The sequence below is a fragment of the Salmo salar genome, chromosome 17, assembly GCF_965601325.2.
Source record: "Salmo salar chromosome 17, fSalSal1, whole genome shotgun sequence".
Lineage (NCBI taxonomy): Eukaryota > Metazoa > Chordata > Actinopteri > Salmoniformes > Salmonidae > Salmo > Salmo salar.
Genome location: NC_138307.1, coordinates 25,040,338 through 25,065,786, shown reverse-complemented (window position 1 = coordinate 25,065,786; position 25,449 = coordinate 25,040,338). Strand labels below are relative to the sequence as shown.

The 25,449-nt window shown below is 49.5% G+C and overlaps 1 protein-coding gene across 1 annotated transcript; it reads right to left on the bottom strand.

The window, feature by feature from the left end:
* Nucleotides 1-220: 220 nt before the first annotated feature.
* LOC106573957 (non-homologous end-joining factor 1) lies at nt 221-25,058 on the bottom strand. The gene is made up of 8 exons (XM_082963658.1): nt 23,874-25,058; nt 22,386-22,599; nt 22,083-22,298; nt 21,733-21,871; nt 21,587-21,645; nt 1,600-1,798; nt 926-1,131; nt 221-588 (listed from the first exon to the last, which is right to left on the bottom strand). The coding sequence occupies exons 2-8, from the start codon at nt 22,566-22,568 to the stop codon at nt 232-234; spliced, it is 1,359 nt and encodes a 452-aa protein (XP_082819784.1). The 5' UTR covers nt 22,569-22,599; nt 23,874-25,058; the 3' UTR covers nt 221-231.
* Nucleotides 25,059-25,449: the final 391 nt, after the last annotated feature.

The window sequence follows — 25,449 nt, the reverse complement described above, 5'->3', positions numbered from 1 at the left end:
TAAGAATGAATTGCCAACACACAGCCAACCATCCAATAAGGATAAGGCGTCTGGAGCATGCATGAACGAGCCCTGTGGTTGGAGTAGACGCAGGCCTGGTACATTACTGCCATTACAGGACAACTCCATTCTGCCCAGAAGTTGAAACAAGTATTTCATGATGTTCCCAAAATGCAGATCAGTTGCAAATGTGGTGAGAACACAGTCACTGATCCACATCTAACACTTATATTATTTATTATTTAGACAATTAAAAAATACACATCCATCAAACAATGCCAAGGAAAAACATGCATATCTAATTATTGAATAAAAAAAATAATAATAATAAAAAAAAGGACATATCAGTAGATGAGTACTTGAAAAACATGTCAGGTGGTGGTAGTGCTCATAGACGGCGTCCCAAAAGACACCCCATTCCCTACATAGTGCACTACTTTTGACCGTGTCATTTGGGACGTAGTCACAGGCAGTCTCCATAGTGTTCGGTGCACTACTGGTTCTGAGGTCATCCAAAAAGCCCCTTAGCTTTCTTCTTCTTGGGTCGCGCGGAGGCCGATCTGCGGCAGCAGCCATGGGAACTGTAGTCTGTGAGGACGGCAACAGACGTGTTAGAAACAAGGTAAGGATATTATGGTTACATTATAGCCTTCACTCTTCAGTCTGAGGGAGAGGGGTCTAGGCTGGGTTACCATACAGCCCTTAGGCGGCGTTTACACAGGCAGCCCAATTCTGATCTTTTGCCCAATTATTGGCAATACAGCTGATCGGATTGCTCAAAATACCAATTAGTGAAGAAAAAATTGAGCTGCCTGTTTAAACGCAGCCTTAGTTACATCTGCTGATGTAAAAGGGCTTACCAATAAATCCTATTGGTTCATTCATTATTAATGCTAAATCAGAATCATTGCAGAGTTGACCAGACCTGTTCCTCATTAGGTCTCTCTGAGTCTGTGGTTCTGGCTCGGACCCCCCATCCAGTCTGCCTCTTATCCCCCTGGTCCAGCCCGTGGTTCACCTGGTCCAGCCCGTGGTTCACCTGGTCCAGCCCGTGGTTCACCTGGTCCAGCCCGTGGTTCACCTGGTCCAGCCCGTGGTTCACCTGGTCCAGCCCGTGGTTCACCTCCTCTCCTGTAGGGAATAAACAAACCACCAATTCACACCTATAGTGGCCATAATCAGACGCTAAAACCCATTTTTCACACTATTGAGCCGAGCCAAACCAAGCTCAGCTGAGCTGTCCTGACCACGGCAGCCTTGGTATGAGCTGCAACGTTGCAACAACGGTATCAAACCGCTTGAGACTCCAACTTTCCCACGCCAGTTGTGTTAAAAGCAGCACTAGCAGGAGAAGTGAAGTGTTGGGGTGATTGATGTTGTTCAGCTAGATTACAGAAATGTCTGGACAGAATATAGAACTTCATCCCTCCCCCTAGTGAGCTCTTATAGAATGTATGTGTGTGTCTGTGTGAGAGAGAGAGAGTGTTGGTAGGACATGCGATCATACAGGTCCAAATCTGAGACCTTGGGCCACAGAGGTGACGGCAAGGTGGGTGGGATTAGAAAGATCACATGACCAATGAGAGGAGAGGTCCAGACCTGGGGGCTGTGTGCCGCTGGCGGCGTGGTTAGGGTCACGGTCCTCTGTGGTGGATTGGTCCTCTTCGGGGGCGTGTCTCTCAGAGATCTTACGTTTGCGAGCGTTGGTGTTGCCGTAGGACGTGACGGCTGAGTAGAGCTCCTGCAGCTCAGAGTCAAACCCCAGACCGCCCTGCCTCGCACATACCTGTGGCACAGTCTGAGGGAGAGGGGAGAGGGGAATGGGAAAGTGAGAAAATTATGACAAATCCAACTAATGTCAAAACTGTTGGCTATCTTTCCATAAATATAAATTAATATTTTCCTGCACACTATATTTTGAGGGGATTAAATGAAAGAAAAATAAGAGTACAGGAAGCAGAGGGAAATTACCAGAAATAAACTGTGACCTCAGCAAACACTAAGCTATCAGAGAGAGCACACGAGAAAGTGTGAGGGAGAGAAACAGTATGAGGGAACGAGTAAGAGGTGTAGAGAAAAACCTACACTAAATGATTGAGAGAGAATAAATGAATGATATGGAAAGCCTATGTCCTTCAGTGTCTGTCAGTCAGTCAGCCTGCCTCCTGCCTGTTGGCCTGCAGCCGTGGCCTGCTTTCCCCAGTCAGTCACATGGTAGAGGTCTGGAGGAGTGACTGAAGGCTGAAGGCCTGATAAGGGTCTAATCTAAGCAGTTTTTCTAGCAGCTCTGGCACAAGGTAGAGACTAGCAGACAGGAACAACACTACAGGAGACAGGAAACAGGAACAACACTACAGGAGACGGGAAACTTGGGTAGGTCTATATAGGCTGCTGCAACACCGTACTGCACTGTTGTGTCTGTGTGTGTACACACACACAACAGTGCAGTGTACACACACACACACACACACACGTTGACGCCACAACCAACTACAAGTCAAGACAGATAACATACTAAACTCATACAGCACGTACACACTATTCATTCTACTCTTTCACTCACTTTTTTCAGTCAAACGGAGAGGACAAACTCTGAATTAGCTGTTCAAATATTGACCGGGAGAAATTGGTGGTCTCGCACTGCTGTCAGTGAGAGGGGCTCCTAAACATACTTGGTCAGGTTTAGAGGTCTGCATTGATTTATTTTAGTTTTTTGTTTGTTTAAATATGGTAAAAATAAATGTATGGTCTGGTCAGGCTTTAGTTTCCCTTTGGGCACAGAGCAACCAATGTGTGGAGGACCAGCGGCTCCATAGAAAAGGAGCAAAGCCACCCTTCTCTTCTCCGCTCTCCTCCTCACTCTCTCCATCATCTCATTTTCTGTTCCGCACCTTCATCTTTATCTTTCCACGCAATTTTGCTATCATTCAACCTCCGGTTTTCATCCATTTTATCATTCATGCTATAATTTGGCCCTCGTCTTTTCTCCCACACTTCTATCAATGTTCTTGCCTTGTGCCACACAAACCACTGCATTTCAGTCTAAATAAGTGTTTACTGCATTCAATTCCTGTAACTACAGTGCCTTGTGAAATGTGGAAACTTGCTGTTTTCCCATTTTGTCCCAACCTTCTCCTGTAGGACACATTGGAAAACATTAGGCATGCACACCTCTTCTGGCAAATTTGCTCCATTTCTGTCAAGTTGTTTGAGGATCATTGATGGACAGTAATAGTAAAATAATAGTAAAAAAATTGTGAAATCCTTAATGGTGAAACTGCTACGTCTGTTTGTGATGTTACAACAACAAACAAGTTACTGCAAAGAACAAACACTTAATTTTTTAAAATTTTTAAATCAGACATCATTGCTCACAATATGCACAGCAATATCTTTACCATGCTGCGCGACGTCGCCTCAGCTTGGCAACAAAACCAATAATGGTGGTGGGGCGGCCAGCGGTGCCGTTTCCCCTTACAACGGATTACATCTACGTCAGAGCTGTAACTAGGCCTTTAAACCGTCAAGTGTAAAGCATTCTCAAAAGTATGTCCAATGTATTGGGCCTGCGTCTCAGAGTAGGAGTGTTGTTCTAGGATCAGTTTAGCCTTTTAAAGCATAATGAATAAGGGCATGGACCTGATCCTAGATCAGCCCTCCTGGACGATAAACAACTCTTAAAACTATAAAAAGGGAAAGAATGGCATAAAGAGTTAACAAAACAAAGGTCAAAGGTCAGTTTAAATAGACTACCGTGGTTCAACCACCTCTCTACCTCACAGTTAATAATATTCATCTGGAACTTTCCTGTTGTCTCTACCAGACTGAGTTGCCTGCGCTGTCATAACTGACCAAAGTCCTGCAGTACGGAGAGAGGGGAGGAGCTACTTCTTTGGTTAGCTCACCTGTGTTAAGGAATTGGTTGAGGTTAGGGTCAGTTTACCCTCATCAGATGGGATGCACGCCAGTCAAGTTTCTTTAGTTGCACCCTCACAAATCTGACCCCTGCCCTCTGCAGGGTTGTTAGACTGCTGGCCATCCATAATCCATACCGGCACCTTAGCCAATCACTGCCCGGCGGCCTAACCAAAGAATAACAGGGAAGGTGAAAGAAGGGGGGGATAAGTAGGAGGCAGGTGTTGACATTTCCCTCTATTACTAGTGGGTAAACAGCTCTGGGTAGGGGGATGAGAGCCAGTCTCTAGGCCGGTGTTGTTTTCTGAGATAGACCAGTCTCTAGTCCGGTGTTGTTTTCTGAGATAGACCAGTCTCTAGTCCGGTGTTGTTTTATGAGATAGACCAGTCTCTAGTCCGGTGTTGTTTTATGAGATAGACCAGTCTCTAGGCTGGTGTTGTTTTATGAGATAGACCAGTCTCTAGTCCGGTGTTGTTTTATGAGATACACCAGTCTCTAGGCTGGTGTTGTTTTCTGAGATACACCAGTCTCTAGTCCGGTGTTGTTTTCTGAGATACACCAGTCTCTAGGCTGGTGTTGTTTTCTGAGATACACCAGTCTCTAGGCTGGTGTTGTTTTATGAGATACACCAGTCTCTAAGCTGGTGTTGTTTTCTGAGATACACCAGTCTCTAGGCTGGTGTTGTTTTATGAGATACACCAGTCTCTAGTCCGGTGTTGTTTTCTGAGATACACCAGTCTCTAGGCTGGTGTTGTTTTCTGAGATACACCAGTCTCTAGGCTGGTGTTGTTTTATGAGATACACCAGTCTCTAAGCTGGTGTTGTTTTCTGAGATACACCAGTCTCTAGGCTGGTGTTGTTTTATGAGATACACCAGTCTCTAGGCTGGTGTTGTTTTCTGAGATACACCAGTCTCTAGTCCGGTGTTGTTTTCTGAGATACACCAGTCTCTAGGCTGGTGTTGTTTTATGAGATAGACCAGTCTCTAGGCTGGTGTTGTTTTATGAGATAGACCAGTCTCTAGCCGGTGTTGTTTTATGAGACAGACCAGTCTCTAGGCTGGTGTTGTTTTATGAGACAGACCAGTCTCTAGGCTGGTGTTGAGTAGTGGGGACTGGTGCTGACCGACCTTCATGGAACCCTGGTACAGACTGCTGGGGCCTCACCTGATCTATAGTAAAAACACTGATGCTGAAACCTAAACTAACCCTTAGCCAAGACCACCCTAGTCAGGAACCACTGACCCCTACACCCTAGTCAGGAACCACTGACCCCTACCACCCTAGTCAGGAACCACTGACCCCTACACCCTAGTCAGGAACCACTGACCCCTAACACCCTAGTCAGGAACCACTGACCCCTACACCCTAGTCAGGAACCACTGACCCCTACACCCTAGTCAGGAACCACTGACCCCTACACCCTAGTCAGGAACCACTGACCCCTAACACCCTAGTCAGGAACCACTGACCCCTACACCCTAGTCAGGAACCACTGACCCCTAACACCCTAGTCAGGAACCACTGACCCCTACACCCTAGTCAGGAACCACTGACCCCTACACCCTAGTCAGGAACCACTGACCCCTACACCCTAGTCAGGAACCACTGACCCCTAACACCCTAGTCAGGAACCACTGACCCCTACACCCTAGTCAGGAACCACTGACCCCTACACCCTAGTCAGGAACCACTGACCCCTACCACCCTAGTCAGGAACCACTGACCCCTACACCCTAGTCAGTCACCACTGACCCCTACACCCTAGTCAGTAACCACTGACCCCTACACCCTAGTCAGTAACCACTGACCCCTACACCCTAGTCAGTAACCACTGACCCCTACACCCTAGTCAGTAACCACTGACCCCTAACACCCTAGTCAGTAACCACTGACCCCTAACACCCTAGTCAGGAACCACTGACCCCTACCACCCTAGTCAGTAACCACTGACCCCTACACCCTAGTCAGTAACCACTGACCCCTACACCCTAGTCAGTAACCACTGACCCCTACACCCTAGTCAGTAACCACTGACCCCTACCACCCTAGTCAGTAACCACTGACCCCTACACCCTAGTCAGTAACCACTGACCCCTACACCCTAGTCAGTAACCACTGACCCCTACACCCTAGTCAGTAACCACTGACCCCTACACACCCTAGTCAGTAACCACTACCCACACCCTAGTCAGTAACCACTAACCCCTAGTCAGTAACCACTAACCCCGACACCCTAGTCAGTAACCACTGACCCCTAGTCAGTAACCACTAACCCCTAGTCAGTAACCACTGACCCCTAGCCCCGACACCCTAGTCAGTAACCACTAACCCCTAGTCAGTAACCACTGACCCTAGTCAGTAACCACTAACCCCTAGCCCCGACACCCTAGTCAGTAACCACTAACCCCTAGTCAGTAACCACTGACCCCTAGTCAGTAACCACTAACCCCTAGCCCCGACACCCTAGTCAGTAACCACTAACCCCTAGTCAGTAACCACTGACCCCTACACCCTAGTCAGTAACCACTGACCCCTACACCCTAGTCAGTAACCACTGACCCCTACACCCTAGTCAGTAACCACTGACCCCTACACCCTAGTCAGTAACCACTGACCCCTAGTCAGTAACCACTAACCCCTAGTCAGTAACCACTAACCCCTAGTCAGTAACCACTAACCCCTAGCCCCGACACCCTAGTCAGTAACCACTAACCCCTAGCCACCCGTAGTCAGTAACCACTAACCCCTAGTCAGTAACCACTAACCCCTAGCCCCGACACCCTAGTCAGTAACCACTGACCCCTAGTCAGTAACCACTGACCCCTACCACCCTAGTCAGTAACCACTAACCCCTAGCCCCGACACCCTAGTCAGTAAACACTGACCCCTAGTCAGTAACCACTAACCCCTATCCCCAACACCCTAGTCAGTAACCACTGACCCCTAGACAGTAACCACTGACCCCTAGACAGTAACCACTAACCCCTAGTCAGTAACCACTAACCCCTAGTCAGTAACCACTGAACCCCTAGTCAGTAACCACCGACACCCTAGTCAGTAACCACTAACCCCTAGTCAGTAACCACTGACCCCTAGCCCCGACACCCTAGTCAGTAACCACTGACCCCTAGTCAGTAACCACTGACCCCTAGTCAGTAACCACTGACCCCTATCCCCGACACCCTAGACAGTAACCACTGACCCCTAGTCAGTAACCACTAACCCCTAGTCAGTAACCACTAACCCCTAGTCAGTAACCACTAACCCCTAGTCAGTCACCACTGACCCCTAACACCCTAGTCAGTCACCACTGACCCCTACCACCCTAGTCAGTCACCACTGACCCCTACCACCCTAGTCAGTCACCACTGACCCCTAACACCCTAGTCAGTCACCACTGACCCCTAACACCCTAGTCAGTCACCACTGACCCCTAACACCCTAGTCAGTCACCACTGACCCCTACCACCCTAGTCAGTCACCACTGACCCCTACCACCCTAGTCAGTCACCACTGACCCCTACACCCTAGTCAGTCACCACTGACCCCTACACCCTAGTCAGTAACCACTGACCCCTACACCCTAGTCAGTAACCACTGACCCCTACACCCTAGTCAGTAACCACTGACCCCTAACACCCTAGTCAGTAACCACTGACCCCTAACACCCTAGTCAGGAACCACTAATCCCTACACCCTAGTCAGTAACCACTGACCCCTAGTCAGTAACCACTAACCCCTAGTCAGTAACCACTGACGCCTAGTCAGTAACCACTAACCCCTAGCCCCGACACCCTAGTCAGTAACCACTGACCCCTAGTCAGTAACCACTAACCCCTAGTCAGTAACCACTAACCCCTAGTCAGTAACCACCTACCCCGACACCCTAGTCAGTAACCACTGACCCCTAGTCAGTAACCACTAACCCCTAGTCAGTAACCACTGACCCCTAGCCCCGACACCCTAGTCAGTAACCACTGACCCCTAGTCAGTAACCACTGACCCCTAGTCAGTAACCACTGACCCCTAGCCCCGACACCCTAGTCAGTAACCACTGACCCCTAGTCAGTAACCACTGACCCTAGTCAGTAACCACTGACCCCTAGTCAGTAACCACTGACACCCTAGTCAGTAACCACTAACCCCTAGTCAGTAACCACTGACCCCTAGTCAGTAACCACTAACCCCTAGCAGTAACCACTGACCCCTAGTCAGTAACCACTGACCCCTAGTCAGTAACCACTGACCCTACACCCTAGTCAGTAACCACTGACCCCTACACCCTAGTCAGTAACCACTGACCCCTACCCAGTCAGTAACCACTGCCCCTACACCCTAGTCAGTAACCACTGACCCCTAGTCAGTAACCACTGACCCCTAGTCAGTAACCACTAACCCCTAGTCAGTAACCACTAACCCCGACACCCTAGTCAGTAACCACTAACCCCTAGTCAGTAACCACTGACCCCTAGTCAGTAACCACTAACCCCTAGTCAGTAACCACTAACCCCTAGCCCCGACACCCTAGTCAGTAACCACTGACCCCTAGTCAGTAACCACTGACCCCTAGTCAGTAACCACTAACCCCTAGTCAGTAACCACTGACCCCTAGCCCCGACACCCTAGTCAGTAACCACTGACCCCTAGTCAGTAACCACTGACCCCTAACCCCGACACCCTAGTCAGTAACCACTGACCCCTAGTCAGTAACCACTGACCCCTAGACAGTAACCACTAACCCCTAGTCAGTAACCACTAACCCCTAGTCAGTAACCACTAACCCCTAGTCAGTAACCACCGACCCCTAGTCAGTAACCACTAACCCCTAGTCAGTAACCACTGACCCCTAGCCCCGACACCCTAGTCAGTAACCACTGACCCCTAGTCAGTAACCACTGACCCCTAGTCAGTAACCACTGACCCCTATCCCCGACACCCTAGACAGTAACCACTGACCCCTAGACAGTAACCACGACCCCTAGTCAGTAACCACTAACCCCTAGCAGTAACCACGACCCCTAGTCAGTAACCACTAACCCCTAGCCCCGACACCCTAGTCAGTAACCACTGACCCCTAGTCAGTAACCACTAACCCCTAGTCAGTAACCACTAACCCCTAGTCAGTAACCACTGACCCCTAGACAGTAACCACTAACCCCTAGTCAGTAACCACTGACCCCTAGACAGTAACCACTAACCCCTAGTCAGTAACCACTGACCCCTAGTCAGTAACCACTAACCCCTAGTCAGTAACCACTGACCCCTAGTCAGTAACCACTGACCCCTAGTCAGTAACCACTGACCCCTAGTCAGTAACCACTGACCCCTAGACAGTAACCACTGACCCCTAGTCAGTAACCACTGACCCCTAGTCAGTAACCACGACCCCTAGTCAGTAACCACTATCCCCTAACCCCGACCCCTAGTCAGTAACCACTAACCCCTAACCCCGACACCCTAGTCAGTAACCACTAACCCCTAGTCAGTAACCACTGACCCCTATCCCCGACCCCTAGACAGTAACCACTGACCCCTAGTAAGTAACCACTGACCCCTATCCCCGACCCCTAGTCAGTAACCACTAACCCCGACCCCTAGTCAGTAACCACTAACCCCTAACCCCGACACCCTAGTCAGTAACCACTAACCCCTAGTCAGTAACCACTGACCCCTAGTCAGAACCACTGAACCAGACCCCTAGTCAGTAACCACTAACCCCTAACCCCGACACCCTAGTCAGTAACCACTGACCCCTAGTCAGTAACCACTGACCCATATCGCCTTACGCAGATGTTACAGGACCTAAAACAACCATGTTCTTGCTCCGTCTGCCTTTAAGCCCTGAAAGCGCATCACTTTACATCTAGTCATATATCTGCTCTTCCCAGTCAACTACTCTCACCCTCTTCCTCCCTCTCTTCCCAGTCAACTACTCTCACCCTCTTCCTCCCTCTCTTCCCAGTCAACTACTCTCACCCTCTTCCTCCCTCTCTTCCCAGTCAACTACTCTCACCCTCTTCCTCCCTCTCTTCCCAGTCAACTACTCTCACCCTCTTCCTCCCTCTCTTCCCAGTCAACTACTCTCACCCTCTTCCTCCCTCTCTTCCCAGTCAACTACTCTCACCCTCTTCCTCCCTCTCTTCCCAGTCAACTACTCTCACCCTCTTCCTCCCTCTCTTCCCAGTCAACTACTCTCACCCTCTTCCTCCCTCTCTTCCCAGTCAACTACTCTCACCCTCTTCCTCCCTCTCTTCCCAGTCAACTACTCTCACCCTCTTCCTCCCTCTCTTCCCAGTCAACTACTCTCACCCTCTTCCTCCCTCTCTTCCCAGTCAACTACTCTCACCCTCTTCCTCCCTCTCTTCCCAGTCAACTACTCTCACCCTCTTCCTCCCTCTCTTCCCAGTCAACTACTCTCACCCTCTTCCTCCCTCTCTTCCCAGTCAACTACTCTCACCCTCTTCCTCCCTCTCTTCCCAGTCAACTACTCTCACCCTCTTCCTCCCTCTCTTCCCAGTCAACTACTCTCACCCTCTTCCTCCCTCTCTTCCCAGTCAACTACTCTCACCCTCTTCCTCCCTCTCTTCCCAGTCAACTACTCTCACCCTCTTCCTCCCTCTCTTCCCAGTCAACTACTCTCACCCTCTTCCTCCCTCTCTTCCCAGTCAACTACTCTCACCCTCTTCCTCCCTCTCTTCCCAGTCAACTACTCTCACCCTCTTCCTCCCTCTCTTCCCAGTCAACTACTCTCACCCTCTTCCTCCCTCTCTTCCCAGTCAACTACTCTCACCCTCTTCCTCCCTCTCTTCCCAGTCAACTACTCTCACCCTCTTCCTCCCTCTCTTCCCAGTCAACTACTCTCACCCTCTTTCTCCCTCTCTTCCCAGTCAACTACTCTCACCCTGTTTCTCTCTCTCAGGCCAGGAGAGGAGCCAGGAGACTGAGGAGAGTCTTCCCCACGTCACTCCCTCTCTCTGGGACCACTGACCGGAGGAGAGGGGGTCAGACCTCTGCAGGGGATTTATGATTTTATGAGGATCCCCATTAGCCGACGCCACTGATGTCAGACCCCAGGAAGACTAACTGTCATAACGAAAAAGACATTAGACAAAAATACTCTATACATACACACACACACATAAAAACTGAGCAATCGGGAGATTAGGGCCTTGGTCAGGGAGGTGACCAAGAACCCGATGATCACTCTGACAGAGCTCCTCTGTGGTGATGAGAGAACCTTTCAGAAGGACAACCATCTCTGCAGCACTCCACCAATCAGGCCTTTATGGTAGAGTGGCCAGACGGAAGACACTCTTCAGTAAAAGGCACATGACAGCCAGCTTGGAGTTTGCCAAAAGGCACCTAAAGACTCTCAGACCATGAGAAATAAGATTCTCTGGTCTGATGAAACCAAGATTGAACCCTTTGGCCAGAATGCCAAGCGTCATGTCTGGAGGAAACCAGGCACCGCTTGTCAACACCATGCCCTGTCCCTAAAAACAGACACATGGTGAGGTAGAGAAGTAGAAACAGAGAGGCGTGGGGGGCTGCCTTAATCGACATCCACGACTTCGGCGCCCGGGGAACAGTGGGTTAATTGCCTTGCTCAGGGGCAGAACGACAGATTTTTACCTTGTCAGCTCTAGGATTCGATCCAGCAACCTTTACGGTTACTGGCCCAACGCTCTAACCACATCAACCAGGCCTCGTCCCTAAAAACAGACATGGTGAGGTACAGAGGTAGAAACACACATCAACCCCAGGCCTTGTCCCTAAAAACAGACATGGTGAGGTACAGAGGTAGAAACACACATCAACCCCAGGCCTTGTCCCTAAAAACAGACATGGTGAGGTACAGGGGTAGAAACACACATCAACCCCAGGCCTTGTCCCTAAAAACAGACATGGTGAGGTACAGGGGTAGAAACACACATCAACCCCAGGCCTTGTCCCTAAAAACAGACATGGTGAGGTACAGAGGTAGAAACACACATCAACCAGGCCTCGTCCCTAAAAACAGACATGGTGAGGTACAGAGGTAGAAACACACATCAACCCCAGGCCTCGTCCCTAAAAACAGACATGGTGAGGTGGAAGGGTAGAAATGTAGAAAGCCATCACCGACAGCTTTCTAAGACAACCTCTGATCACAGGCTACTACAGGCAACAATGAAGAACACATCCAACGAACTATCCAAGGTCCCTCCCCTCAGAGCCTCTCCAATGGTTTAGAGGAGGCGGCAAGGGTAGAGGATGCAAGGGATCGAGGAAAGATGAATTGAGAAAGATCCTTCCTCATGTCTCCTTTTCTCCTTCCATCCCTCCACTTGCACACAGTTTCCACAGGGCTCTCCCCTGCCTCTGGGCCTGTAATTAGGGCCATTGTGTGGCCTGGCCTGCTCCCTCTCACTGCCCTTCAGCTGGCGGGCCTGGTTCTGGACGGCCCAGTGTGGCGTCCCACAAGACATCAGGATGGGCTGCCGGCCCAGCGTTACACAGATCCCAGCAACCCTCAGACACGTGATGTAAACACTGGCTGCAGTCCAAACTCAAAGTAGACAGCCCTCGGCCCTAACCCCTCAGTCTTTGAATGACGTTTTACATCGTCACACCCCAGTGAACCTTAAATGTCCCTTGCCCAAGTGAGGGAGAGTGATGATCGGAGAGGCAACGTCAAAGGTGGAAATCTCCAAGTTGATTTAAAAAATAACCAACATAAAGCTATTAATGTACCTAGCAAGCTAACGTAGCTCACTAGCACTCCTGTCAGGAAGCTAGCTAAAGTCCCCCATAGCTGGCAAGCTAGTTTTATAGTATTCCCCAAAATGTTTATGAAGCTAGCTACGTTTAATGGGCTCCTCACTACGAGACTAAGCCAATTTGTCAACGCTAAAATCAATGTCATCCACAGTATATATATTTTTCACCAAGCTAGCATCGTAAGTTTGTCTGACACGGTGAAAATAGAGCCGTGTTGATTCGCGGCCACCAGAATGACACGTGACTACAGTTCGCATTGAATTGTGGGTCATATCAACCCCAAAAGTGATCAAAGTTCTTCACTCACTCTCTGGAGCTAAATGGAGGGCTGAGGGGCAACGTTAGTGAACTGGACCTCCACTTAAGATGGCAATCAAACTGCATCCGGTTTTGACGGCGATTCCCCCGAGGGAAAGTGGCTAGCGCGAGGGCTGAGGGGGTAAAAATAACATGTTTGGACTGCAGCCACTCGCTCTGTCCTTTCTCTATTAGGGAAGAAGGGAGGGAAGAGAAGAGGAAAGAAGGATATTATAAAGATCTTCTCTCATTTTTCCATTTCTCTCCTTCCCTCTCTGTTGATCTCTCCTTCTCTGGTCCTGGCCTACCTGTGGGCCTCCAGTCCAGGATGGTTATTAGGGACTTTACATGCTTATCAGTTAGGAATGATGATGGAGGCCCAGCCCAGAGCCTGGCGCTCCATTACCGCCAGAGGCCTCCCCCTGGGGACACAAGCCCCCCTCCCCACCCCCCTAGTGAGGGGGGAGTGGGCATGAAGTTCCATGAAGAGTATGTCCAGCACATAAACCAGTCTCCGCTTTATCACCTGCTGTCAATAAAACATCAGTGAACAAGCAGGATCCACTGACAGACAGCAGCCAGTCACTTCAAGTGTGTTTGTTTCAGTCATTACATCACCCAATCAAATGACAGAGATGGACAGCTTTGAACCCAACCTGATACCAAAGAAAGTCAGCACTCAGCTGTGGGACACTGGTCCAGATGTGAGCGCCTGGGGGCAGTGGGGTCTCCCGAGCACAAAGGGGTGCTATTCAACCCACAGGGTTGCCAGGTATCACGTGAGTTATTAAACACAGGGTTGCCAGGTATCACGTGCGTTATTAACCACAGGGTTGCCAGGTATCCCGTGCGTTATTAACCACAGGGTTGCCAGGTATCCCGTGCGTTATTAACCACAGGGTTGCCAGGTATCACCTGCGTTATTAACCACAAGGTTGCCAGGTATCACCTGAGGGTTGCCAGGTATCACCTGAGTTATTAACCACAGGGTTACCTGAGTTATTAACCACAGGGTTGCCAGGTATCACCTGAGTTATTAACCACAGGGTTGCCAGGTATCCCGTGCGTTATTAACCACAGGGTTGCCAGGTGTCCCGTGCATTATTAACCACAGGGTTGCCAGATAGTAATTTCACCTCCACTTTTTCCCCAGGGGTTCATGCATTGGCCAAAAGGAATATGAGTTACCGATACCCTCTAATAGTTCTAGACAGTATTGTAGCAGTGAACGCCAGCTATTGCATCATCCCTGGCCAGGGATGAACCTGGGTCACTATGACCCCGAAGGCAAACGCATTGGCAACAAACCCGAGAAAGTTAACTCACTTGGGGTAAATCGTATATATCGCGGTTCATCAGGGCTAAGTTTGTTACTGTATGTTATACCTACATAACAAACTGAAGCATACAAATATGCCTCTAAAAACTACAAAACCCCCTTCCCTCAAAACAAACCCACATAATTCCCTCAAAAATGTGCTTCTAAAAACTACCAAACCCAGCTCATACCTTTAACAACACTCCTCTAAAAAAACTACAAAACCCAGCTCATACCTTTAACAACACTCCTCTAAAAAAACTACAAAACCCAGTCCATCACCTCATGCCTCTCCACCAAACTAACAGGGTAATCTAACCCAGGCTGTGCCAGTGAGCCACAGGAGCTGGTCCAACTGACTGTGTCTGGTAGAACAGGGCCACAGGAGCTGGTCCAACTGACCGTGTCTGGTAGAACAGGGCCACAGGAGCTGGTCCAACTGACTGTGTCTGGTAGAACAGGGCCACAGGAGCTGGTCCAACTGACCGTGTCTGGTAGAACAGGGCCACAGGAACTGGTCCAACTGACTGTGTCTGGTAGAACAGGGCCACAGGAGCTGGTCCAACTGACCTGTGTCTGGTAGAACAGGGCCACAGGAGCTGGTCCAACTGACCGTGTCTGGTAGAACAGGGCCACAGGAACTGGTCCAACTGACCGTGTCTGGTAGAACAGGGCCACAGGAGCTGGTCCAACTGACTGTGTCTGGTAGAACAGGGCCACAGGAGCTGGTCCAACTGACTGTGTCTGGTAGAACAGGGCCACAGGAGCTGGTCCAACCGACTGTATTGCCGTTAGTTTAATAGGGAGCCCTACCTACAGTCACACTGAGCAGGAATTCCTCAGCCGTGTGTGATAAGGCCCACTCCTGTTGAGAAGACCGCTGTCAATGATTTACCACACAGAAGAGGGAGGGAGAGAGATAGATAGATGAGGAGGAAAAGGGGGGGGGGCATGGGGGGGAGAGAGAGGGGGGGGAGAGAGAGGGCAAGAGAGGGGGGAGAAGGAGGGAGAGCGTGGGGGGAGGGAGAGAGAGATAGAGGAGGAGGAAAAGGGGTGGGGGGCATGGGGGGGAGGGAGGGAGGGAGAGAGAGAGAGGGGAGAGAGAGGGCAAGAGAGGGGGGAGAAGGAGGGAGAGAGATAGATAGGAGGAAAGGGGGGAGAGCAAGAGAGAGGGGGAGAAAACAGGAGAGCGTGGGGGGAGGGAGAGAGAGCAAGAGAGAGGGGGGAGAAGAGGAGAGAGAGAGAGGTGAACGAGAGAAAGACATGGAGAGGAATGCAAGAGAGGATGACCAGAGCATAGAACCATGGCATCAGCTCAGCCACTGATCTCAAAACAGCCTCTATCTATCTAGCAGTGCTTGGACTGATCTAGACAGGAGCTGTATGACAGTTCACACAGGTGGCTGGTCTAGCCTCCTACACACAGGTCTACACTGTCTGCATAGGTTTAAATAGGGCCTGCTGCCCTTTGACACAAACTCTCTCTAGCTTTCCCCACGGCCATCCTCTCTCTCTCTGTTCAACGAAGACAGAAAATACATGACATCTACATAAAGGGAGATGACATAGGAGCAGCAGAGCCCGATCTGAAGTCCAGAGGTGATGACAGCCCCTGGCGGATGGAGCCCCTGAATAGCCAGGGGGGAGATGCTACCCTCAAACCCGCAGTAGCTCCCCACATCCCCTGCTTCCAGACTTCTCCCTACCCCCTCCACCCCCCGTCCCCCAACCCATAGACCCCCAGGGAGAACCAAATCCACAGCCCTACAGATGGACTAGCATGTTAACTCACTACTGTAAACGCTCCACTCCCCCTCCCCTGATCTGACCAGCCTGTTCCTATCCAGCATGGGTGAGAACGGGGAGGGGTGTGGGGTAGACCACAGGGAACATGTCCCTCCCCTCTTTCACTCAGTCACAATGTTTTTCTCCACTCAGCACCAAAACCCCAAGGCATGCGTCACTGCTGCGGACTGGTCACACAACGACACAACCTCCCTTCTGAAACCAAAACCATGCGTCATTACCCGGTCCAGTGTGGACAAACAGACACGCCCCTTGCCAGGCCAGATCCACAAGTGCTGACAAAACAGCCCCAAAACGGGTCAAAAACAGGTGACAAAACAGCCCCAAAACGGGTCAAAAACAGCCCCAAAACGGGTCAAAAACAGGTGACAAAACAGCCCCAAAACGGGTCAAAAACAGGTGACAAAACTGCCCCAAAACAGGTGAAAATGAGGAAAGCCCAGATGGAGATCAGTGTGATCTAAAAGGACAGAAGGGTTTTTCACCACAACACTGTCACTCTGGGCCCCTCTAGATTCCAGATGAACCCAGGACACGGTCGGTGTGTGTGTGTGTGTGTGTGTGTGTGTGTGTGTGTGTGTGTGTGTGTGTGTGTGTGTGTGCGCGAGAGACAGTGGATGGGTAGTCTAATTCCAACCTCCATGTCAATGTTGACCTGTGGTGGGTGGGGTGTTTCTGTGGGGTGATGAGGGGCTCCAATGGAAAGCTAGAAAGGTACCTGGGTTGACTTTCTCTTCCCCCGTCTGTCTCTTTCCCCTCCTTTCATCTGCACACCTCTCTCATCCTCCTTTCCAGGAGGTCTACTCTACAGTGGAAGAGGATGGCAATAGAAAATCCCCAGTGGTGGGATGAGAGGGGGGGGGGGTGGAGTGAAGGAAGGTACAAACCACACCTGGGTTCAAACAGTATTTGAAATACTTTGAGCGGTTCCTTGAGCCTGCCCGGATGGGCAGCGTTTACATTTTTGGGACCATTCCATTGGTCCCTTTGCGCCAGGCAAGCTCAATCAAGCAGAGCGCAAGTATTTGAAAGATTTCAAACGCTATTTGAACCCAGGTCTGTTGACAAATAGAGAAGTCTTTCCTTTCATTTGCAGGAAAATCATTCTCCAAAAATACCCCTGCTCACCACTTTGAAGGCCAGATATGTCATTCTAAATGTGTTTGCCCACAGATAAAGGCATCTTTCAGTTGCCATTGAGTAAGAGTCACCATCAAAAGGTAGGTGCCGTGTTGACTGAGGTGAGCGGAGGTGAAGGGGGCATTATCTGAGCCTGGGTTCCCAGCAATGCCTTACGAGCTGAAGGCTAAAACAGATCCTAGTCTAGACCTACGAGCTGAAAGCTGGAGGCTAAAACAGATCCCAGTATAGCCCTACGAGCCGAAGGCTAAAACAGATCCTAGTATAGACCTACGAGCTGAAAGCTGGAGGCTAAAACAGATCCCAGTATAGCCCTACGAGCTGAAAGCGAAAACAGATTTTATTTTATTTATTTTAATTTAACCTTTATTTAACTAGGCAAGTCAGTAAAGAACAAATTCTTATTTACAATGACGGCCTACACTGGCCAAACCCGGACGACGCTGGGCCAATTGTGCGCCGCCCTATGGGACACCCAAACATGGCCAGTTGTGATACAGCCTGGATTCGAACCAGGGTGTCTGTAGTGACGCCTCAAGCACTGAGATGAAGTGCCTTAGACCGCTGCATCTCAGTGCTTGTATAGTCCTAGGAGCTGAAGGCTAAAACAGATCCCAGTATAGCCCAACAAGCTGAAGGCTGGAGGCTAAAACAGATCCCAGTATAGCCCAACGAGCTGAAGGCTGGAGGCTAAAACAGATCCCAGTATAGCCCAACGAGCTGAAGGCTGGAGGCTAAATCAGATCCCAGTACAGCCCAACGAGCTGAAGGCTGGAGGCTAAAACAGATCCCAGTATAGCCCAACGAGCTGAAGGCTGGAGGCTAAATCAGATCCCAGTACAGCCCAACGAGCTGAAGGCTGGAGGCTAAAACAGATCCCAGTATAGCCCAACGAGCTGAAGGCTGGAGGCTAAAACAGATCCCAGTATAGCCCAACGAGCTGAAGGCTGGAGGCTAAAACAGATCCCAGTATAGCCCAACGAGCTGAAGGCTGGAGGCTAAAACAGATCCCAGTATAGCCCAACGAGCTGAAGGCTGGAGGCTAAAACAGATCCCAGTATAGCCCAACGAGCTGAAGGCTGGAGGCTAAAACAGATCCCAGTATAGACCTACGAGCTGAAGGCTGGAGGCTAAAACAGATCCCAGTATAGACCTACGAGCTGAAGGCTAAAACAGATCCCAGTATAGCCCAACGAGCTGAAGGCTGGAGGCTAAAACAGATCCCAGTATAGACCTACGAGCTGAAGGCTAAAACAGATCCCAGTATAGCCCAATGAGCTGAAGGCTGGAGGCTAAAACAGATCCCAGTATTGCCCAACGAGCTGAAGGCTGGAAGCTAAAACAGATCCCAGTATTGCCCAACGAGCTGAAGGCTGGAAGCTAAAACAGATCCCAGTATTGCCCAACGAGCTGAAGGCTGGAGGCTAAAACAGATCCCAGTATAGACCTACGAGCTGAAGGCTAAAACAGATCCCAGTATAGCCCAATGAGCTGAAGGCTGGAGGCTAAAACAGATCCCAGTATTGCCCAACGAGCTGAAGGCTGGAGGCTAAAACAGAGCCGACTTAAGAGGGAAGACGAACAGCAAGACACCAGGAGAGACAGATGGACACAAAGGTACACAGAGAGTCTTCCCAGAGGGGGAAACGCAAACAGAGACACCACCTCCTCCACCCATCTGTCTACTGGTTAGGCCATGAGCCCAAAGGAATGGCTGGCCACAGATGCCACCTCCCTCTCCAGTGTGTGTGTTGCCTTGACACTTCGCAGTGACATTTTTCCAGACACTTCATTTCAGTTTGGACTTTGGTCCGTGGCGGCCTGTCGGCGCTCAGTGGAATTTGCCGTGGCCGGGAGAAGAAGGGTGTGAGGTGTGTGTACTTTGATCTGAGAGGAGGAAAGGCCACGTTCCCCTGCATGCATTGCCATTCTCTTTATGGGCCAGGTCCAGATGAGCATTTCCCCAAACCTCCAGGGAGGCTTACTACAGTAAGGTCCGAGCCCAAGTTAGAGGGCCTCGACGGGGTCAGGAAGGAGGACGAGTAGCCACTACCCTCCGTACGGGACAGGAGGGAGGGAGAGTGGACCCTGCCTGCCCCCTGTTTCACACTGCAGAGTTCAGACAGAAATCCATCTCTACATTCCCCAGGACACTTTGAAATGCCAACACATACACACAGGTCAGGGATGGGGGTCAATGAAGCAGCAACTGAGAAATTCCACATCCTACCACACACTCAAACTGAAACACACTCAACACACCAGCTAAAACACACGCTCATTAAACTACCAGGGCACCAAACAAACACACACATCAACTGCATGCATCCCACTACTACTGTTAACACAAGAGCAATTCAGACAATTTATTTTGAGCGTAAATAGGAAGTATTCAAGGTATATTCTTACAATAAAGCACTATTTTGGACAAACAAATGATCTAACTTTGTGTTTGCATAATCTGCTATATATTTTATAGTATTTTTTGCTCCTCTTTATCAAAGGAGGCCTGACTGCACATACACTCTCCACCGTATTTAAACAGCTACAACTTTCTACTCTCTTCCAGCATGTTTCCTATGAGGCGACAGGACACAAAGTCACCTTTTATTTGGTGGTATTTCCATCCATGTTTTACCGTTTAGATTAGAAATGAAAGCACTTTGTGTTTCTAGTCCCTCCATTTGAAGGTGTCATAAGTATTTGGAAAAAATGCACTTATAGTGTATTAAAGTAGTCAAACGTTTAGTATTTGGTCACATATTCCTAGCACACAATGACTACATCAAGCCTGTGACTTTACAAACTTGTTCGATGCCTTTGCAGTTTGTTGGGAACTGAATGTAGGAACTGAATGTAGGAACTGAATGTAGGAACTGAATGTAGGAACTGAATGTAGGAACTGAATGTTGAATAACATTGTGTCATTTTGGAGTCACATTTATTGGAAATAAGAATAGAATGTTTCTAAACACTTCTACAATAATGTTGATGCTACCATGATTGCGCATAATCGTGGATAATGACAGAACGTCAGAGGCAAAATTATACCCTCCTAAAACATGCTAACCTCTTAAAATGACCAATAACAGGGGAGGGTAGCATTTTGAGGGGGTAAGAGCAAAGACCCAGCCCTCACCAGGCGACCCAGTAGACTACGCACCAGATTAGCGTAAATCTCTATAATCTGGATGACGGAGTGCACGACGATCGACTAAGAAAGTTGATTTCCCCCGAGCGGACCCATCATAAGTGCAAGTGACGGTAGAGCGGTGACGGTCATGGAATTTTGGATGACGGTTATTGGTCAGCATAATGACCGTGGTCAGAGTTGTAATCGTTTGAATACCAAAATGTTTTAGTTATTTTTTTATTTTAAAGACGCATATTTTCTTCTGTCCTCCACTCCTGCATGTGCTGCAACAAGTGGGCGTTGCCAAGGCAACCAAAGCCTTGTTTGCTACAGCAAGGAGCAACAGTCTCCTTACGTTGTAAAGAGTCCATGTAACCGTAGAAACAGACAACGAATGCCCATCCGTCCCGTCTTCAGTCAGCTGTTCCTTCCATAATGTTTTTTTTTTTATAGGTTATGACAGTTATTTTATTTTCATGGAGGTCTTCATCCATAACCGTCGGTTACGTGATCATGCGGTAATTGCGCCAGCCTCGTGCCAAGGTGATGACCGAGGGCGGCAGCAGTAAGAGGTTTATCAGCTCCTCCCCTGAAGAGGCCACCGAGGCCAATGTGGAGATACACCAGCGCATCGTGTCCTCCAAGCCTCTTTACCTGGCTTTAACCCAACGGGAAATTTACTTGGCCATGACCCAGCCAAACCTAGCACCTCCCACCAGCCACCTCATGACTACAATGCCCCTAGAACAGAACAAACTACATCCACCAGTCGGCTGAGCAAGAACCCAGTCGTCACTGGACGACCCAGGGTGCCATGCAACTGAGCACAATGAGCGCCTTGTGCAAACAAAGCATTTCCTTTAAAGCCTGAACACACGATTGTCTTTCAGGTCTAGATAAAGGTTCAACTACAACTTCATTATAAAAATAACAACTGTCATTTACAAAAGTGTGGACACACTACTGTCAGTGATCACTGGATAAAACAAGGACAGACAACCATCCAATAAGTAGAACACTACCTTGTTTATGGAAGGCCACGCTCAGAGAGACACACCAACACAAAGTATTGCAGCAGAAACCTGGTTTATTGTGGCTTACTTATTACTAAGCTGAGTATTCAAAGGCAGCTCTTGCCAGGCTTCCGTTTCCCAGTAATATATTCCTCCTAACTATCCATGTTCAGTATGCCTGAGATTGTGACTGAAACTTACCTGTGTCAGGAAGTTCTCTCTGTAGCTCTGTTCCTCAAACAACTCTGTCTGCAATCGCTCTGCAAAACACACACACCAACGAGAGGAACAGGTGTGTATGTTGTGTTTAATGAGTGTATTTTTGTTTCTATGCACGTAGAGCCTACCTCTGCTCAGCACCGCCCCATTGTCCCTGTAGTCTTGGAGCTCAGTGTCTTTCCTGGCCAGCAGAGCTCCCAGTTGGCCCACCTGTCTCTGCAGTAACCTGCTCATCAACAGCAGGGGGCGCACAAGCTGACTGCACACCTGATAGAACACACCAATACACATTACAACCATTAGTCATGGAGCACACACACACACACACACACACACACACACACACACACACACACACACACACACACACACACACACACACACACACACACACACACACACACACACACTGGGCTTGCATAAAAACACCCAAAAGTTCAGTACAGAGTTGGTGTTCAGTTAAGTCTATGGATCGTACCAAAGCAACAGGGGCAGGGGTGCAGCGGAATTCCCAGTAGAAAGGCACCCCTGCCAGCTCACTCTTCAACTTCAGGTTGATGTCACCGCCGTGGTGGTTGAGGGAGAACTGAGGCGCACCCCCATCCTCCACCCGTCCAGACAGACAGGGGTGAGCCACCTCACACATGTGAGAGAAGAAGGCGTGGACGGGAGCCCGCAATCGCCTGTTCAGCTCCTGTTATGACAGAGAGGACATTTTTTCAAAGGCTATAGAAATGTACTTTAGTTTGAGTGTGTGTACATATGTGTGTGTCCTCCTTGCCTGAGCTCTGTCCTGGATGGCCCTGGTGTCCATCTCCTCCTCCCACACAGAGTGCAGGTCCGTGAGCAGGATGCGGTACGCTGTGTCCCCAAACCAGGTCTTGGCCAGGAGCTGAGACACACTGATACACACTGGTACCCAGGGACAGTCCAGCAGATCTCCATCCACTGCATCTCTCTCCATGGCAGACCATCACCAGGCCAGTACCAGCCACCTGGAGAGATAATGTAACATTACTCCCATCTCTCTCCATGGCAGATTATCACCAGGCCAGCACCAGCCACCTGGAGAGATAATGTAACATTACTCCCATCTCTCTCCATGGCAGACTATCACCAGGCCAGCACCAGCCACCTGGAGAGATAATGTAACATTACTCCCATCTCTCTCCATGGCAGACTATCACCAGGCCAGTACCAGCCACCTGGAGAGATAATGTAACATTACTCCCATCTCTCTCCATGGCAGACTATCACCAGGCCAGTACCAGCCACCTGGAGAGATAATGTAACATTACTCCCATCTCTCTCCATGGCAGACTATCACCAGGCCAGCACCAGCCACCTGGAGAGATAATGTAACATTACTCCCATCTCTCTCCATGGCAGACTATCACCAGGCCAGCACCAGCCACCTGGAGAGATAATGTAACATTACTCCCATCTCTCTCCATGGCAGAGTATCACCAGGCCAGTACCAGCCACCTGGAGAGATAATGTAACATTACTCCCATCTCTCTCCATGGCAGACTATCACCAGGCCAGTACCAGCCACCTAGAGGGCTGAGGAGCAACCAGGTTGTCATATTTCCCTTGTCTTGTGAATGAACTCCAAACATGAAAGGCTGTGGTTATCTAGGATCATGCACATTGCTGTCTTATAGTACAGGCATCATCTGCTTGCCATCACTTGACAGAAGCACAAGTCATATAATGGCAACGTCTCTGTTCGCTTACTCTGACACTGGTTGGATGGAGTCAGTGAGTCGCTAAATCAGCCACGTTAAAGTACGAGACTCAGTCTGGACACAGATCTGTTAAAACGTGTTAGACGCCGCCGTCCTAACCGCATAATCACACACCATCTATACGAGCCGACCACTAGCAGCAACTTGAGGTTGTTGGGGATATGTAAGGAGGTTGTTTTCGGGAATACTTGGTATTTCTAGCAAATGCCATTATTTTACAGCGCATATTTCTGAGGTTAGTGAGCAAACTAATGTCATGCAAATGGTAAATAGAAAATGTAGCCAACTCGCTTTATGCAACGTTTATGTTAGCTTGCTTTATCATGACAATATTTAGGAAGTGAATATTCAACAAGCCAAGCCAGTATCAAAGTAACGTTATGCATGCAGTACGCGACAAAAAGTATTTAGCATACTTTTCATTAATTGTGCTTATTCAATGTACGTAAATGATATGAAATTATTCAGGTTGGGAACAGTTTATTATAAAAAAATTAATTCCCGAGAATGAATGCACATACCAAAGTTTGGGAACGGTCCTGCGGTCAAAACATTCCTCCGCTTTCACTGAAACAAAACCCCTCATTAAATTAGTTCCGCTTTAGAGGCCCTGTCCTATTTTATCAATAAAAAAACATAATTAATCTCAACTAAATTCTTTGATAAAATAAACATTTGAATTAATCCTTAGATAACCTAATCAGATAATTTCCCAAGTAAAAGGCAATGAACTTGACAAAATAGGCTGCCAAAAAATATATATTTTTGCTACATCTTCCCATAATAATCTCTGTGGTCTCTGTTGCGCCTGTGATACGGGGAATGAGGTGTCTCCACGACCCTGGGTCTCTCCTTGCCTGGCTTGCTGCCTCTGGTGCTTCTGGTAGGGGAGGAGCTGCGGGGTGAGGGGGTCGGAGGAGGAGATGGGGGTGAGGGGGGAGAAGACCAGTCCACTGCGGAGTGGTGACATGTCGATCTCTGAGAGGAGGGACCACTGTCCAGAGTCTGAGCCAGCTCCGGTGGGGAGATTGTCACTGCTGAGCCAGGAGTTGAGTGTGGTGAGTGGTTCTGTGCTGGAGCTGGCTCCTCCTGATCTCTGGGTGTGCCTGTCAGTGTTGCTGCCACCGCTGGTTTGGCCTACACGTAGATCTGGAGGGTTGGACTCACACAGCATGCTACCGAGGAAGGAGGAACTATCTAGGGTCCAGGTTTCCAGGTCTGGAGAAGGTGTGTCGGTGGCCCGTGAGCCGAGGTGCGGCAGGGGGGAGCGCGTCATAGGGCTCTGGCTCAGAGGGTCGGATAACGGAGGGATGGACGGGGGGGAGATTAACTGAGAGCAGAGAGTCGGGCTGGTTCTCTGGGCGGCGGGCAGACCTCCAGATCTCCAGTCCAGGCCTCCCCCACCCCCTCCTATGGGTGTCGGCACAGTGGCAGTGTTCTCGGTCCAGGCCCCCAGCAGCCGTGGTGGGGCCAGGTCGATCAGTGTAGGGGACCTGAGGGCAGTGCTCGGGGCGTTCGTAAATTCACTCTCAGAGCGTTCAGAGTGCACACCGGACACTCTGGTCGAGGAGTAGGGTTGATCCGAGTGTTCTGACCTCACAACGGCTGTCAAGCACCCAAGCTAACTGGCTAAAGTTAGCTAGCTTGCAAGCTACTTCCAGACATAAATTAGAGAACACATCACTGACCATTTCTCGCCCTAGCAGAGATGGTTAGGCAGTTTTCATGTTATCCAGAACGTTGGTGACTGCAACTGTGCTGCTGGCAACAATTTAATTACGCTTTTTTTTGCCGACGTTTACTGACACTGGTCATATACGGGTGTTGAGCGTTCGTAAATGTATCAATTATTCTGCGCTCTGGCACACTCAGACGAGTGTTCTGAACTCGGAGTAGATAGCCAGAGGGAAGTTACGAACACACCCCGTGTTCAGCAGTGTAGTCACTGCAAGCAGCTTATTGCCCGTTATGTACTAGACATACATTTTCATGGTTGTTGGTCGCCCCCTAGTGAAATATTTATGTATTGTTTAAAATATAAACGCCAATACACCGATTGTACAAAACATTTGGAACACCTGCTCTTTCCACGACAGA